Genomic DNA, 15,474 nt, shown 5'->3' with positions numbered 1-15,474 from the left:
TTGAATACATGCTTCCTTGCGTGCTCGCTTGCATGCATTGTTACTTGCATACATACTTGCTTGCATACTTGGTTGCATGCTTGCTTGCATGCTTGCTTGCATGCTTGCTTGCATGCTTGCTTGCATGCTTGCTTGCATGCTTGCTTGCATGCTTGCTTGCATGCTTGCTTGCATGCTTGCTTGCATGCTTGCTTGCATGCTTGCTTGCATGCTTGCTTGAATACATGCTTCCTTGCGTGCTCGCTTGCATGCATTGTTACTTGCATACATACTTGCTTGCATACTTGGTTGCATGCTTGCTTGCATGCTTGCTTGCATGCTTGCATGCTTGCTTGCATGCTTGCTTGCATGCTTGCTTGCTTGCTTGCATGCTTGCTTGCATGCTTGCTTGCATGCTTGCTTGCATGCTTGCTTGCATGCTTGCTTGCATGCTTGCTTGCATGCTTGCTTGCATGCTTGCTTGCATGCTTGCTTGCATGCTTGCTTGCATGCTTGCTTGCATGCTTGCTTGAATATATGCTTCCTTGCGTGCTCGCTTGCATGCATTGTTACTTGCATACATACTTGCTTGCATACTTGGTTGCATGCTTGCTTGCATGCTTGCTTGCATGCTTGCTTGCATGCTTGCTTGCATGCTTGCTTGCATGCTTGCTTGCATGCTTGCTTGCATGCTTGCTTGCATGCTTGCTTGCATGCTTGCTTGCATGCTTGCTTGCATGCTTGCTTGCATGCTTGCTTGCATGCTTGCTTGCATGCATTGTTACTTGCATACATACTTGCTTGCATACTTGGTTGCATGCTTGCTTGCATGCATGCTTGCTCCCTCGCTTGCGTGCTCGCATTGATTCCTCACTATAGAAAAAAGTACATGGCTAATAAGGTAACACAATATAAATTGATTTTAAGGCAGAACGAAGTTTGCGGGGCCAGCTAGTTTGCCAATAAAATGATGGCCAGAAGGACTCTTCGATAAGAATTACGGGTATTTTTGTAACATCCGTATCATCATGTCAGCCGAAAGACGTCCACTGCTGGACATAGGCCTCCTCCAAGGCTCTCCACTCAGACAGGTCTTGTTCTTTCCGCATCCACCGCGATCCCGCGATCTTAACCAGGTCGTCGCTCCATCTTGTTGGAGGCCTACCGACAGCTCGTCTCCCGGTCCGCGGACGCCTTTCGAGAACCTTCTGACCCCATCGGCCATCAGTCCTGCGAGCAATGTGCCCCGCCCACTGCCACTTTAGTTTCGCAATTCTTCCGTATATTAAACCGTATATTATCGCTTCGTTTATCCGTATATTAAATAATCTCGATTGTCATATACCTAAAGCCTATGTTTTCATATATTTAGCTTCAAAATAATAAAGTTTACATTATCTCAGTGTTACTGATTTTCTATAAACCATTTACTACATAGTCAATTTATATTATTTAAATGTGAAATTTTATTGACAATTCTTTTTCAATCGTGTATGAATTTTATTCTGGAATTAACTTACAATTAAAAATACGCGACAAACCATAAATAATACTTTATTTTACATTTTAAAGGGTTAATTTTAAAATTATGTAAAATTAAGTGTTAGTTGTCTTCAAGTCTTATAATTGTCTTTATAAATCTTTAATGTAAACAGCATGTGAATAAATTTATTAATTGTATATTTGCTTTAAAATAAACGTGTCCATCAACTTTTTCTTGCTTGTTATTTTGTCCCGTTGTCCAAGAGACAACAATAACAGAGTTTCTTAAAAAACTGTTATAATATATGCTACTAATGTAGTTAGGCGAGGCGATATTCCATAAAATAATGCGTTTGTAACTACGGCAAAAATATGCACTCGATGAATTTTATTCACAGAAGAAACAGAAACCCACGGTTTTGAACAGTTGTCCAGGGGACATAACTATGACAATGAGGTACAGTCACGAGCGTTAATTCGGGACCCACTTAAGATCGAATGTTTCATTTTGTACAATTCAAAGGATTTTTTTGCACGAAATGGGCCCAAATTAATCGCTAGATGGCGTTAGTATCGTGTCCGTTTGACGTTACAATCTTGCTGCGATTGGCTCATTTAGTTTAACCAATCACAAACCGGACGAAAATGTCAAAGTTGTCAAACCCTCGCGACACTAGCGCCACCTAGCCTGTCACAGAAACAGTAATTGATTCAAAGAATTGATTAGTAAAGTATATTACTTACTGTGTGCATAATTAATATTAAAATACAGTAACGTGTTATAGGTAGTGCCACGAGAGTTGAAGCGAATGATTATACACACAGCTACATGAAAAAATGATTGCACAAAAGGAGAATGAATGAAATGAATGAGTGAATGTCAAAATCCTGCTGTCATTACACGACATGTTCTTGTGTGCGCGACCTCAACTCTGGTGGCACTACCTCTAGAAATATTTATATTAACACACGCTTTGCTTACTTTGGGACTAGGTTTATTGGTGTCAAATGTCCCGTGATATTTATTTATTTGGAATTTAGGAAACACAAATAAATTGGCAAGATTACATTTTACGTTTGTCAATCAAACAAAATATACATTAATTCTTAACAAAAATATATTATTAAAACAAATTTAGCACTTTATAATACTTCATTTATATTATGACTTATTTACGTAAAACATTTTTTTCCAAAGGCAACTGTTAAAAAATACATGTTTGTTATGTAAGATTTTTACAATATAATATTGTTCAAAGTTAAAGGCTGACTAGGAATATAAAAAACCTGACGCGAGGGCAGCACTTCTACGTTTTATATTGCAACATTCTTTACACTTACTATACGGTACCTACCAGTCATATTGACAACGGTGCCGGTGATGTTATTTAAAGGAATATTTTCTAATCCCTCAGACTTTTGCTATGACAAATACTTTTATACATTGTGAATTATTTTCCTTCCAATACTATGGATAATCTTCGGCATTTTAACGCACAAAAACACAAAATAACACTTTAAAATACCACGCGCAAACAACGTTATTTGACAGCAATAGACAGATGACATTTGAATTTAGTGTTACCAGTGCAAGAAATTAGTTCCATTGGTTTTCCGTAATATGGCGAGGTTTTTAATAATTCTGGTCAGCCTTCATATATTACCAAGATTTTCTTCTTGATAATATACACAGCAACACAAAATTTGGTCCACTCTACAAACAAAATTACCTATTACTGCATAGTGACTGCCTGTCTGTTAGTTCTGCACGCTTACATTATAAATGGGTATGTTTTGCGGTCCATTCCATACATTTGTATGAATAACTTTCGTGTCACAATGGAAAAAAATAATAGTAATTTTAACTACTCGCGTTAAGGTGTGCAACTTTTTGGTCTTCACCCATTTATAACTTCTCTAACTCAGAGAGGAGACCTGTGCCAGTGTGACGTATAGGCTGGAATGATAATGATTAATAGGATTTACCCGACTGCCCGGAGAAGGGTTATGTCTGTTGTCAGTTGCCTCTGTTGCCGCTCTATCTCGTAAGTTTCTCTTTCAGCCAGTCCTCGGTCAGTTCGTCTATCTCTCTCACTTCCAGCAGTCTCGGAGCCCCGACGGCAGCTGCTAGAGCTCGCTGTGTGCCCGCATACATCACCTAAGGGATAACGAAATCGTCAATATACAACTTTAGTAAATTTATCCGACTAATCCCACAATTTTATTTATTTGTTTGTATGTTTGTTTGTTACGTTTTCACGTCAAAAACGCTGAAAATCTAGATGAAATTCGGTATACATATAGTTTGAGTATCGGGGACGAACATAGGATAGTTTTTATCCCGGAAAATTGCACAGTTCCCGCGCGATAGCGATGAATGAATTTTACGCGGACGGAGTCGTGGACTACAGTAAAATGGGTAAAAGACGGGATAATTCACGACTTAAATAGAGTTTAGCTCGACATGAACGATGAAGAAGTAAAAGTATTATTCTGTCCGTAACATTTGTATTTTTAATTTAAATATTTAATTAATACTTGTCCTGTTTTTCAAACACATTGTATTATTGTTTTTGAATAAATAACTACTTAAAATTTGGTACGGGAATGTAGTTTGGATGACAAATAACCGGCCAAGGGCGTGTCGAACACGCCCGAAACAGGGTTCCGTAGCCATTACAAAAACATTAAGTAATATTTTCTAAGGATTTCGTATTTTGTACGGAAACTATTAATAATTCTCAAGAAAACTTAACCGTTATATAATAGTTTTGCTTGTAAGTTTGATATATTTTTACTACCATCCTGATTTTTTTCAAATTTTTCCACCCACCGGTTTAGATTTTAGAAGGTGGGGGGACGCTCGATATTAATGAAAATTTGCTCTTTTAAATTTGAATATTTTGCAAAAAAATCACTAAATCGAAAAATCGTTTTAGCAACCCCCTAATGGTTTTAAAAGACCTATCCAACGATATACCCCACACTACAAGTTTTGATGACAAAAAAAAAATCACCCCCACTTTACGTCTATGGGAGGTCCTCTAAAAAAATTGTTTTTGGATATATTCGTGCAAAATTCCAGCTTTCTAGCATTGATAGTCCCTGCGCAAAGCCGCGGACGGACAGACAGATTTTGGCTACGGAACCCTAAAAAGTATCTTATTCTATTCAACTCACCTGCAACTCCATGTGCGCGTCTCGCGGTGTGTAGAATATAAAACACATCGGGAAGGATGTTCGTCCGTCGTCGTGCTCCATTTTGTAACTGTAATGCCAATCATAATCAGTTCTGGCTTATACAAGTTATAATATTACTTAAGCTCATGTGAGACACATTAAAAATTACAATATTAGAACAGTTCAGCTCACAATTTATAAGTCGAAAACGGTCCTACAAGTTTTCTGGGTCACAAGATACAGGCTCAGCCTAGTTTGGGGTCCGCCGGGCCAGTGTATTTCTTATTTGTTACTTAATAGGCATTTTTCATTGAATTAAATAGCAAGTTATATATTTTTTGTTATAATATTATCGTGAGTTGAATCATTCTAATGGTGATTTTCCACCGGCGAGGCGAGACGAGAATTGAAATTTGTATGCATTCTCGCGCGCCCGCCGCGAGCCGCCGCGGGCGCCATACAAATTTCAATTCCTCGTCTCGTCTCGCCTCGCCGGTGGAAAATCACCTTAATATTGTAATTTAAAAAATAAGTTTTCTTAAATCCGAGTTTAGACTTGACAAGTTGCATTACATTGCGACGCTCGATTGACCACTACAAACTCGTTGGCTTTACGGCGTCGCAATGTAATGCAGCTTGCACGATTTTCCTTGCAGGTCTAAACTCGGCTTAAGGTTAAGTTAAGTTTGCATTTTAAAATATAACAATTCAGAAAATATGCAGTGTGATGGAGCTCTGAATTAATCGAGGGTATTCTGGCAGGACCGGATAAGTGCACAATATTTATTTACTTATACGGTTTTTCTAGATAAATAAAGCAGAAAATTTGAGTATGCCTAAGTATGTAACATTTTTTTTTAAATTCTGCACTTATTCTGTTTTACCAGAGTACCCTTGTTATATGTATATATGTATTAATATACAATTTTGCTTTTATTTCAGTCAGAAGGTAATAGAGAGCATTGCTTACTCTCTCATCAGAGCCCATATTCCTTTATATATCATGAGAGTGGATGGCTCCTTGCTCAGAACCCCACTGCTAGTACCTGTAGACGATGAACCGGGGCTGATGCGAAGGCAGGATCTCCTGCAGCTGTTCCAGTTCCACGCTCTCCAGCTCCTCGTCTACTTCCAGCGCTTGCTTCTCTCTGTTTACCTGGAATCAGAGCGCCTGCTACTGGAGATTACTTGAGTGCGCAGAATTTGTTTACGCCAAAAAAGTAGACTTTTTTGTGTTCTTGTTCTGTCCCATAACTCAAGAGACATCAGTGACACTCTTTCAATAAGTAACCCAGGAGACGTTTCCATCGCAACAAGCTACACTAAAAAGTTTTTTCTTTTATTCAACTGGATGGCAAACGAGCAAGAGGGTCTCCTGATGGTAAGAGATCACCACCGCCCATAAACATCTGCAACACCAGGGGTATTGCAGATGCGTTGCCAACCTAGAGGCCTAAGATGGGATACCTCAAGTGCCAGTAATATACCATATATATGATAAGTTGATTGACCCTTATCCCTATCCCGTGGGAACTGCAATTTTTTGGGATAAAAACTATCTTATGTCCTTCCCCGGGACACACGCTATTTTCGTACCAAATTTCATCTAAATCGGTGCAGCGGTTTAGACGTGAATAGGTAACAAACAGACTTGCAAACTATCGCATTTATAATATTAGTGGGATTACAAAAACAGAAAAAGAAAGAAAAAATGTACATCTCACAAAATAATCAGCGAACTGCCGGTCTTAAGAAAGCGCTGTTCTTTATTTGGGACCATAAAAATTCTGTCAAAATATATTTTTTAGTGGGAAAACCATAATATTAAGTACAGTAATCTAACCAACTTAGAAAAGTTGCAAAATCCCCGACGGTTTCATTTCAAAGTTCAATAGGTCAAAAAACGGGCCAAGCGAGTCGGACTCCGCCCACAAAGGGTTTATCTATACATTAGACAATAGCAAAAAAAAACATGTTTGTTGTATGGGAGCTCCCCTTAAATATTTATTTGATTTTGATTTAATTATTTCCTTCCACTTTTATGTCTATTTTCCGAACCGGTGGTAGATTTTTTAAGTGTAGATTTTCTAAATTAAATAAAGATATTTTGACTTTGACTTCGATTTGTTTGAAGTTTGTCAATACTTTAGTTTTGGTTGTGTTTATTGTTAAGCCTACTTTGATGCTTTCTTTACTTAATGCCTGAATCATGAAAAGTATCTTTGAAATAAATAAACAAATATATATGGTGTATAAATCAACTTTTCTTGTCATGTTTTCATTCATTTCATTCATTCATGTCAACCCTCATTGTCATGGTTACGTCCCCTGGGCAACTCTTTAAAACCATGAGTTTCTATAAGTTTTCTGTGGTTAAAATTCATTGATAATACATTTTTGTCATAGTCACAGGCCCATCATTTTATGTACTATCTCCTAGCTCATTAGTAGCATATATTATTAGTTTTTTTAAGAAACTCAGAAGTTTGACTGGCAGAGATCCCTGCAGGGATAAGTCCGCCTTTGTACTTAACACTACTTTTTTTATGTAACCTTTTTGTTTTTCCTTTTTGTACAATAATGAGTATAAACAAAAAAACTCAGTCGCCGTTGTCTCTTGGACAACGGGAAAGAAAAACAAGCAAGGTAAAGTAGATTGACCCATGTAATACTTGTAAAATAAACAATATGGTAGGTGTTGTTAACTCACTAATAGTAAAAATAAGTTTAGGTAAAACTTTTATTTTCATTAAAAGCTTTTTTGCTGACTGTACTTGTATTGTCACACAAACCACATTTGCATACCAAATTTCAAGTGGATGCCATTAACCGTTGAAGAGTTCCGTCCTGTGGAGACAATCCTGGCCGGACTACCAGGATGTTACCAGATTATTGTATTGTCACGCAATTTACATAAATATACCAAATTCCAAGTCAATCCAACTACTGGATTGGTTGAATTTAAATTGCAAGATTTGATTACAGACAGACAGATAATGGGACAGGTGAAACCAAAGAAAAGTTTGTAAAAACAATACTTATATAGCCAAAATTGGGTAAGTACTTTGAAAAATGTTACTAGTATTTTTTTTATGGCACTCCGACCAGGCCCGTTGCACAGATATTATGTTGGTCAAACAACTGGATTCCATATTTACTTATCAATATACACATGTGTGCTATCCATGAAGGCAAACAGATCGCTGCATACATCCTATAAAGTCATTATTTAAGCTTCACTCTATGACTCACACAACTACATAATACATTGATTATCTTATTGAGATATAAGCATCTGCCACACCCATGGAAAATAAACTAAAGATTTACTGATATATAATTAAAGAAATAACTATGTTATTGTAATAAATTTCTTGTTATAAAACTTATATAAATATTTATAAAGACGAAAAAAACTTTAAAAAGTTACGTTTTAAAATGGTACAAAAAGGCATTAAGGAATTATGGGTCAAAGATCATTAAGTCGTTGTTTATAAAGTTAATTCAGTGATAATAAATTAGATATATACAAAAAACCAGGAAAACGTTGAGTACCTTGAGTATCAGTGCACAGTTCTCGTTGTGTTTGGAAAAGCGAAATTTCTTCAGTTTTTCCTTCACGTCATCTCCTATGTCACAAACGTTAACGTTATGTCCGGACATAATTATTAATTGTACGAATAATTGTTTAAAATACAAACAAAATACAATAACGCGAAGTGTATCAGTGTCGCTAAGCTAAAGCGTCACGTAGTATAGGTTCCTACATACACAAATTGACATTTTAATTATTTCAGCGATTGACGTTTGGAATGCTGTGTTCTCAATTAATTGAAGACAATTATAGCCAAATGTTTTTACAGGCACCTACAATACCTAAAATCCGTATAAATAAATAGGATATAATCAACCAAACGCATTGGTGGTATCTTGGATTTAAAATAAGAGTATTTAAAGTAAATAAACGGATAATATTTCAGAAAAATTATCAAAGCAAGTTAAATGTTTTGATTACGTAGAATGAAATGAAACGAGGAGGTATCGTAAACGTGGAAAGTTCCAATTATTATTATGTTATTAAAAAAGGGCTAAAATAGATTCAGCTACGTATGTCTGATGGCTCTAAAAAATAAATTTAGCTACAGAGCACCTAGCTTTGCAACACCGGATTTAGTTTCGTTTGGTTAGACTATAAACGATAAATTCTGAATACAATCATAATGACTTTTTTATTCATAATATTACATCAGTAGGTAGAATTATTATAAAGTCAATTATTAAAAGTAATTCATTTAATTGTCATATAAGTCATTTGATTGACTATGTTTAAAAAAAATGAAGCTAAAATGTTGAAATTAAAATGCCAATTGCAAAATCGAAACGTGGTTTGACATTTGGCACTGTTCGAGTAGTCAATAATTCACTTAAGTTTTTATACTGGTCAACATTGGCTCTTATCACGTCGTATTAAATCTGCAATCAAATAGTTTGTTAAAATAAAAATAGTTGCGTGATCGACGTTAACCTGAATGTGAAAAAGCAAAAGTGTCATTCTGAATTTTCTATTCGTCTTGTCTTGTCAAAGGTTAGGGGTAATTTTTCGCATAAAACAAATAAATGTTCCATTAAAACATTTATTAAGTAACAGAAAACCCTTCATTGCTTATCTCGGTGTAAAAATTCTGAGTGTTCGGACTAAAATTCGTGTGCAAAGTGATATTTTAGAAAGTAGTTTGGCCATGATAGAAATGTTTGTGTTTATTGAATGATTATGAACATTCAAGAGGGTTAGATGCCCCAATTAGAAGACAATAGCGTAATCTGTTGAATGCATAACTAGTAAGTAAATTGTGATTGATAATTGATCGAATATTCATTGCGTACTGGCATGTATTCTGTTCTATTCTTATCGAATATAGCTTTTGTTATAGTTTATGTTGCGATAGAACAGAATGAATAGCGCTAGTGAAGAATGCTGTGGAGCATTAAATCTAGAACAATATAACATTGCGTAAATTTCCAATGAGAGTAAATGTGATAATTTAATTTATTTTTTAATCTTGTTTTTTTTTATTCCCATAATATCACAATGTCACAGATATAGTTAGAAATCAATGTAAATAAGTATAGCTGAGTAAATTACACATTCAGAGCCATGAACTTGACAATTAGGCTTTCTCTTCGTTAAGGGGCGGATGATGGATGCAATATGGTGATGAAAGCATAAGATGGATAAGACTTTTTATTAAACTTCGATTAATATTTTTGTATAAAAATGTATAGAAATTTGAGTTTTGGTGATAATGGTGAACTATCACTTTATAAATATGCACCTCTTTAATCTGTAGATGTAAAGAGGTCATTTTACCTACATAAGTGGATAGTGAACTATAAAAGGAATGTTTTGAACATGAAACTACCGTGAGACTCACTCATATTAAATGATATTGTAACGGATAACTCACATCTTAAACCGAGTTTTAGCTCGACATGTTTCGGGCTATTTCGTAGCCCTTCCTTCCAGGAGAACGCGAGTCGGCGGCTGCCGCAACACGCACACTACGCGGCACCGCTCTGCTCGCGCGACTGTCCAACGAAACTAACACCGGCGCACAACTACCTGAATTTTTATCGTCATTTTTATTATCAATGTCTGATGTAGGGTAGCACACAACACTAACAACTTTTCAACTGGGGGGTACCGACCAACCAAGTCCATTGAATGCTCGCCACAGCAGAGCCCCTGTTGTCCTGTTTCCTCATACTACGTATGTGCTCCGATACCCTAGTAGACACGTTACGCCCAGTCTCACCAATATAGCTCTTGCCACACAAACACGGAATCATGTATACCCCGGGACCACTTAGGGGCTCCTTATCCTTCGGCGATCGCACCAACTGTCTAAGCTGCATATGAGGACGGAAAATCGACTTGATGCTATATCTTTGGCGTAACAAGTATAAAGGAATACACTGAAAATATGTAATATATAAAAAAATACAATTTATTACTACCACAATAAAATTATCTATTTTTCAATTATGTTCTCTTTTTTCAACCAATTGTAGTCATATCCTTATTACGTATATCGTTTGACATGATTTTGATATAAATTGCATTCGTCATCCGCCCACTGCTCTTCATAGGCTATTGGATATTCCTACTAAAATTATCCTCATGCCACGCAAATCTGCAATAGAATCCTACTTCTCGTGTCACAATGTTTGTGACCATACTCCTCCGAAACGACTTCATCAATTTTTATGAATTTTTCTGTGTATATTTGGTAGGTTGTAAACTATTTTTCATAATTCTACACAGACAGAGTCACAAGCAACAGCTAATATATTATAAATGTGAAAGTTTGTGAGTATTTGTTACTCCGTAACACTAAAACCACTGAATGTATTTGTATATATTTGGTATCTAGATAGCTGGACGTCTGGAATAACACATAGGCTACTTTTTATCCTGATAGTCCTACTGTATCAGGATAAGATCTTGAAATCTCAACAGCTAGGACTAAAGGTGCGGCCACACCGCTGCTTAAAAAATGGTGACGGTACGGAATCGCAGTGACGCATCGTATGCGCACCATGCTTATTGCATGCCCTCCACACCGCTGCTCAAAATACGCAGACGGTACGGAATCGCAGTGACGTGTCGTAAAAGTCATGACTTTTGTTAGAGAGAATGCAGTCCTGATGTTGATAATTATAAACGATAATAATTATTCATAATTATCATACTAATAATTATTCATAATTATCATACTAATAATTATCAATGATATTTATTATTAATAATTATTATATTGATAATTATCAACGATATTTATCAATAATAATTATTAATCATAATTATCAACAATATTTATCAATAATCCCGCCTTTGTTCTTAACACAACTTTTATTTATGTAACCTTTTTGTTTTTCCTTTTTGTACAATAAAGAGTTTAAACAAACAAACAAACAATAATATTTATTAATTATAATTATCAACGATAATTATTACAACCATAGCAGACTGATGATTACTAATGCTAATAATGTCTTACTTATGATATTATGCGTAAAGTCTATAGGCGCGTCACACACGGCGTCACATCGACTGTATTTATTCGAACACGAGAAATGTCATCATCATACAAGCTGTACTTCCACTGTTGTACATAGGCCTCCACCACAAGAAATGTATTAATTGAAGATTGTATTTTTCTATCTCATAATATTAATATTGGATAATAACCGGATAATTATCTGATAATTATTAATGAACATAATTATCTTGATAATTTTTACGAGCCAGGGCCGCGTTTCAAGTGTTATTTTTCCAATACTTTTAGTTTGTTTAACATCATAGCAGGCTAAACTTTTTTTTTTCTTTTTTAGGTGTTATCATACTGAAACAATGGATTGGACGGATTGTGAACCTTGAACTGAATTAAATTACGGTTGTATGTGTATGTGAGATAAATTGCGGCGAGCATCATGGCAGCCGTTTGTGAGTATCAATTAATAGTACATTGCGTCTTAAGGGCGGTAAATAAGGAATTACGAACGAGAGTCCATTAGAACTGTTATAACTATCGTAATTCTAGTACCGCCCGTGCGACATATGTTTAATGTGTATGTGGTCCTTCTGCTGCGCGCGCTGACTCATTTACCGACCACGGGTTTCATGACAAGCACATTAAGGTCGAGGGTTTTATTTGGGGGGTTGCAACCAAGGTAGCCTGCATGTTACGACACTGTTTACGAGCAAGTGTGATGGAAAAGTTTATTACCTTCAGGGGCTACTACGAAATTCAAAAATCGAAGTTCGCACCGTGCACCGTACCGTCCCTCTCACTCTCGCATTAAATAATATTAGCATAAGCGGGACGGCAAGATACAAAGTTCGAGTTTTGCACTCTTAGGGGCTGTTTCACCATCCATTGATTAGCGTTAACCGACGGTTAAATGTGATACCGCCTCCGTCTATTCGAACAAAACAAATAGCGACGGCATCACACCTAACCGCCAGTTAACACTAATCAATGGATGGTGAAACAGCCCCTTAGTGTGCTATTAAGGCCAGTTGTAATTATTAACATAACAAAGATTAAAAAAAATAGGATTTTATGGTTTTATTCCACCCCGAATTGAAAATAATGAAATATTTGAAATCAAATTCAACACGTCAAAGTTTCTGAGTTAATGTAAAAAATATACGGTTGTTTATGCCACAAAAAACTAGATAGGTCAAGTTACACTTAACGTTTTAAAAAAATGTATTTGTTTTATTAATACGAAGATAAATTTAAAAATTCGGTGCACCCTTAATATTCAAAGTTTTGAAATTGAAACGTAAGTGTCCATAATATTTGGATGGTATCATAATTTCATAAATTAATGCCTTAGTAACAGGATACAAGTATTAAAATAAAAGTAATTTGCGATAATCCATGCTTAATAATCCGCGTAATCAAATCAAAATCATAATCATCGATTAGTTGTTACACTACCTAATACTAAATGCTGGTCTATCAGTTGGCAGATGTATCATGATATTGGGTGTTCAGGGTGATCAATCCAAATGGGTAAGTAGGGAGAACTCAGTAACTTAAGAGATACCCAGCGAAATCTGTTCTCAGGACCAATGGCGTTAAATTTAGATTTAATAAAAACGGCATTGATTATTTTGTTTAAAAACCAGGTTCGATTCTCGGTTAAGGATTGCTTATTATTCTGTGCTATCATGGAAAGCACGGGCGTCACGCTAGTACGTCAAAAATATTTTATCTATCAGTTCTATCACTCTAATCCGTTATTTACACGTAGTTGCCTATCAAATATTTATCTGGTTTTGTTTGACTGATTTCTTACAGACAGACGTGACGGTGCCATTTAATATACCTAGTAATAAATAGATACTGTGGACTAAAAGGATTTCCTTGCTCACCCGCGACCTTACGATAGCTAAGCTTATGCAAAATATGCGTGTTCATGCAGTTCCTCCACCTCCACACTGTAAGAACACACACAAATCACACAAACCCATCTATCACCACCACCACACTACACTGACGCGTTTCGAACTCAACCAGAGCTCATCTTCAGAGTGACACAACCGTACACCATGCTACCAGTTGTTAGACCGTACCAGTTGTTACTGTGGGTTTTTTTTCTATCATCAACACCTAGATCTATCCAATACCTTTATACGAGCAATCCATACTAATATTATAAATGCGGTAGTGTGTGTTTGTATGTTTGTCCGTCTTTCATGTCGAAACGGAGCGACGGATCGACGTGATTTTTGGCATAGAGATAGTTTATGGGCCAGAGAGTGACATAGGCTACTTTTTATCCCGGAGCAATGCACAGTTCCCGAGGGAACGGCGCGCTATAACCGAATACCACGCGGGCGGAGCCGCGGGCAAAAGCTAGTTATAACTAGCTTTTGCCCGCGGCTTATATATATAGCAGTTTCCAAAATCCCTGAATATATATATACGTTTCGATGTAATTTGGTATGTAGGGGTTTTGGGAGTTGAAAAATCGATTTAGTTTGATCTTATCTCTGGGAAAATGCTTGTTATCGAGTTTTAGCCCGAGCGAAGCTCGGTCGCCCAGGAGCTAGTTCTGAATGTAGATAAAACAGTAGAAACTGGTTTATTGAATCAGGCGTTACTTTGCGGCGGAGGTCCATATCAATGAATTAAAACAATTACTTTGCTCACCCGCTACCGATAGCTACATCTTTTTTTTTTTATTATTCGACTGGATGGCAAACAACCAAGTGGGTCTCCTGATGGTAAGAGATCACCACCGCCCATAAACATCTGCAACACCAGGGGTATTTAAGATACGTTGCCAACCTAGAGGTCTAAGATGGGATACCTCAAGTGCCAGTAATTTCACCGGCTGTCTTACTCTCCACGCCGAAACACAACAGTGCAAGCACTGCTGCTTCACGGCAGGATTAGCGAGCAAGATGGTGGTAGCAATCCGGGCGGACCTTGCACAAGGTCCTACCACCTGCAAAATTTGCTGCATTTATGCAGCAAATGCGTGTTCATTTCATACAGTTCCTCCACCACACGCACACTGACGCGTTTTGAACTCAACCAGAGTTCATCCACAGAACAATACAATCGTGCAACCACACTACAAGATGTTAGACTGAAAACAATCAAGAGACAAGACTGACAATACTTCTTAATATTCATATAGGTACCATCAGCCAAATATGTGGTCTACCACCCTAAAGTTAATAATCGTTTGCATGACATAAAACAATAATGCCAATAGACGTGTCTGTCAACTTGAAAGTTCGACTTTAGCGACAAATTCATTTGATAGGAACTTGTTTAAAAATTGATAGACCACTTATTTGGCTGATGGTACATATGTTATTTCGTTGGATAAAAACAAAATAATTATCAGATGAATGAACATAATTATGTTGAAAATTTCAAATTCTCCTTATTGTCCATGACCACAGAATAAGTAATAGTACAAGTACAGAATGTTCTCTCTTTTGATCTTGACGAAACCCGCCATTTTATATGCCTACGTAATTTTTATTAGCAAAATCACTGCGGGACCACCAAGCAACATTGAACTCTAGTGCTGCGCGCGGTGGTCGGTTGTATTCAGCACCAACGTTTTGGTTTAGGATAGGGTTGTAAATGTAAAATGTAAAAATAAATGTAGAAAAAATGTCTTTCTGCCAAGTTTCTTGCGGCGCATTCTTCTTGGCAATGACGGTCTTTCCGAAAGCGCTGGTAGTTTTAAAAAATTACGTGTAAAAGTGCCCATTGCGGCCTATTTACTGAATAAATGATT

At 36.6% G+C, this 15,474-nt stretch overlaps 1 protein-coding gene and 1 long non-coding RNA gene across 2 annotated transcripts in view; one reads left to right on the top strand and one right to left on the bottom strand.

Annotated features, from left to right (window-relative positions):
- Positions 1-939: 939 nt before the first annotated feature.
- On the bottom strand, positions 940-8,420 carry GMF (Glia maturation factor). Its single transcript, XM_074109217.1, has 4 exons — positions 8,197-8,420; positions 5,688-5,797; positions 4,642-4,729; positions 940-3,619 (listed from the first exon to the last, which is right to left on the bottom strand). The coding sequence occupies exons 1-4, from the start codon at positions 8,302-8,304 to the stop codon at positions 3,500-3,502; spliced, it is 426 nt and encodes a 141-aa protein (XP_073965318.1). The 5' UTR covers positions 8,305-8,420; the 3' UTR covers positions 940-3,499.
- Positions 8,421-9,093: 673 nt separating this feature from the next.
- Positions 9,094-15,474, top strand: part of LOC141443876 (uncharacterized) — a 38,069-nt gene continuing 31,688 nt past the window's right edge. The window contains exons 1-2 of the long non-coding RNA XR_012453088.1: positions 9,094-9,480; positions 12,034-12,145. This is a non-coding gene — a long non-coding RNA (uncharacterized lncRNA). The remainder of the gene's footprint in view (positions 9,481-12,033; positions 12,146-15,474) is intronic.

Source organism: Choristoneura fumiferana, chromosome 28, assembly GCF_025370935.1.
Source record: "Choristoneura fumiferana chromosome 28, NRCan_CFum_1, whole genome shotgun sequence".
Classification (NCBI taxonomy): domain Eukaryota; kingdom Metazoa; phylum Arthropoda; class Insecta; order Lepidoptera; family Tortricidae; genus Choristoneura; species Choristoneura fumiferana.
The sequence above is the reverse complement of the archived record's forward strand: the minus strand, read 5'-3'. Positions and strand labels throughout refer to the sequence as shown.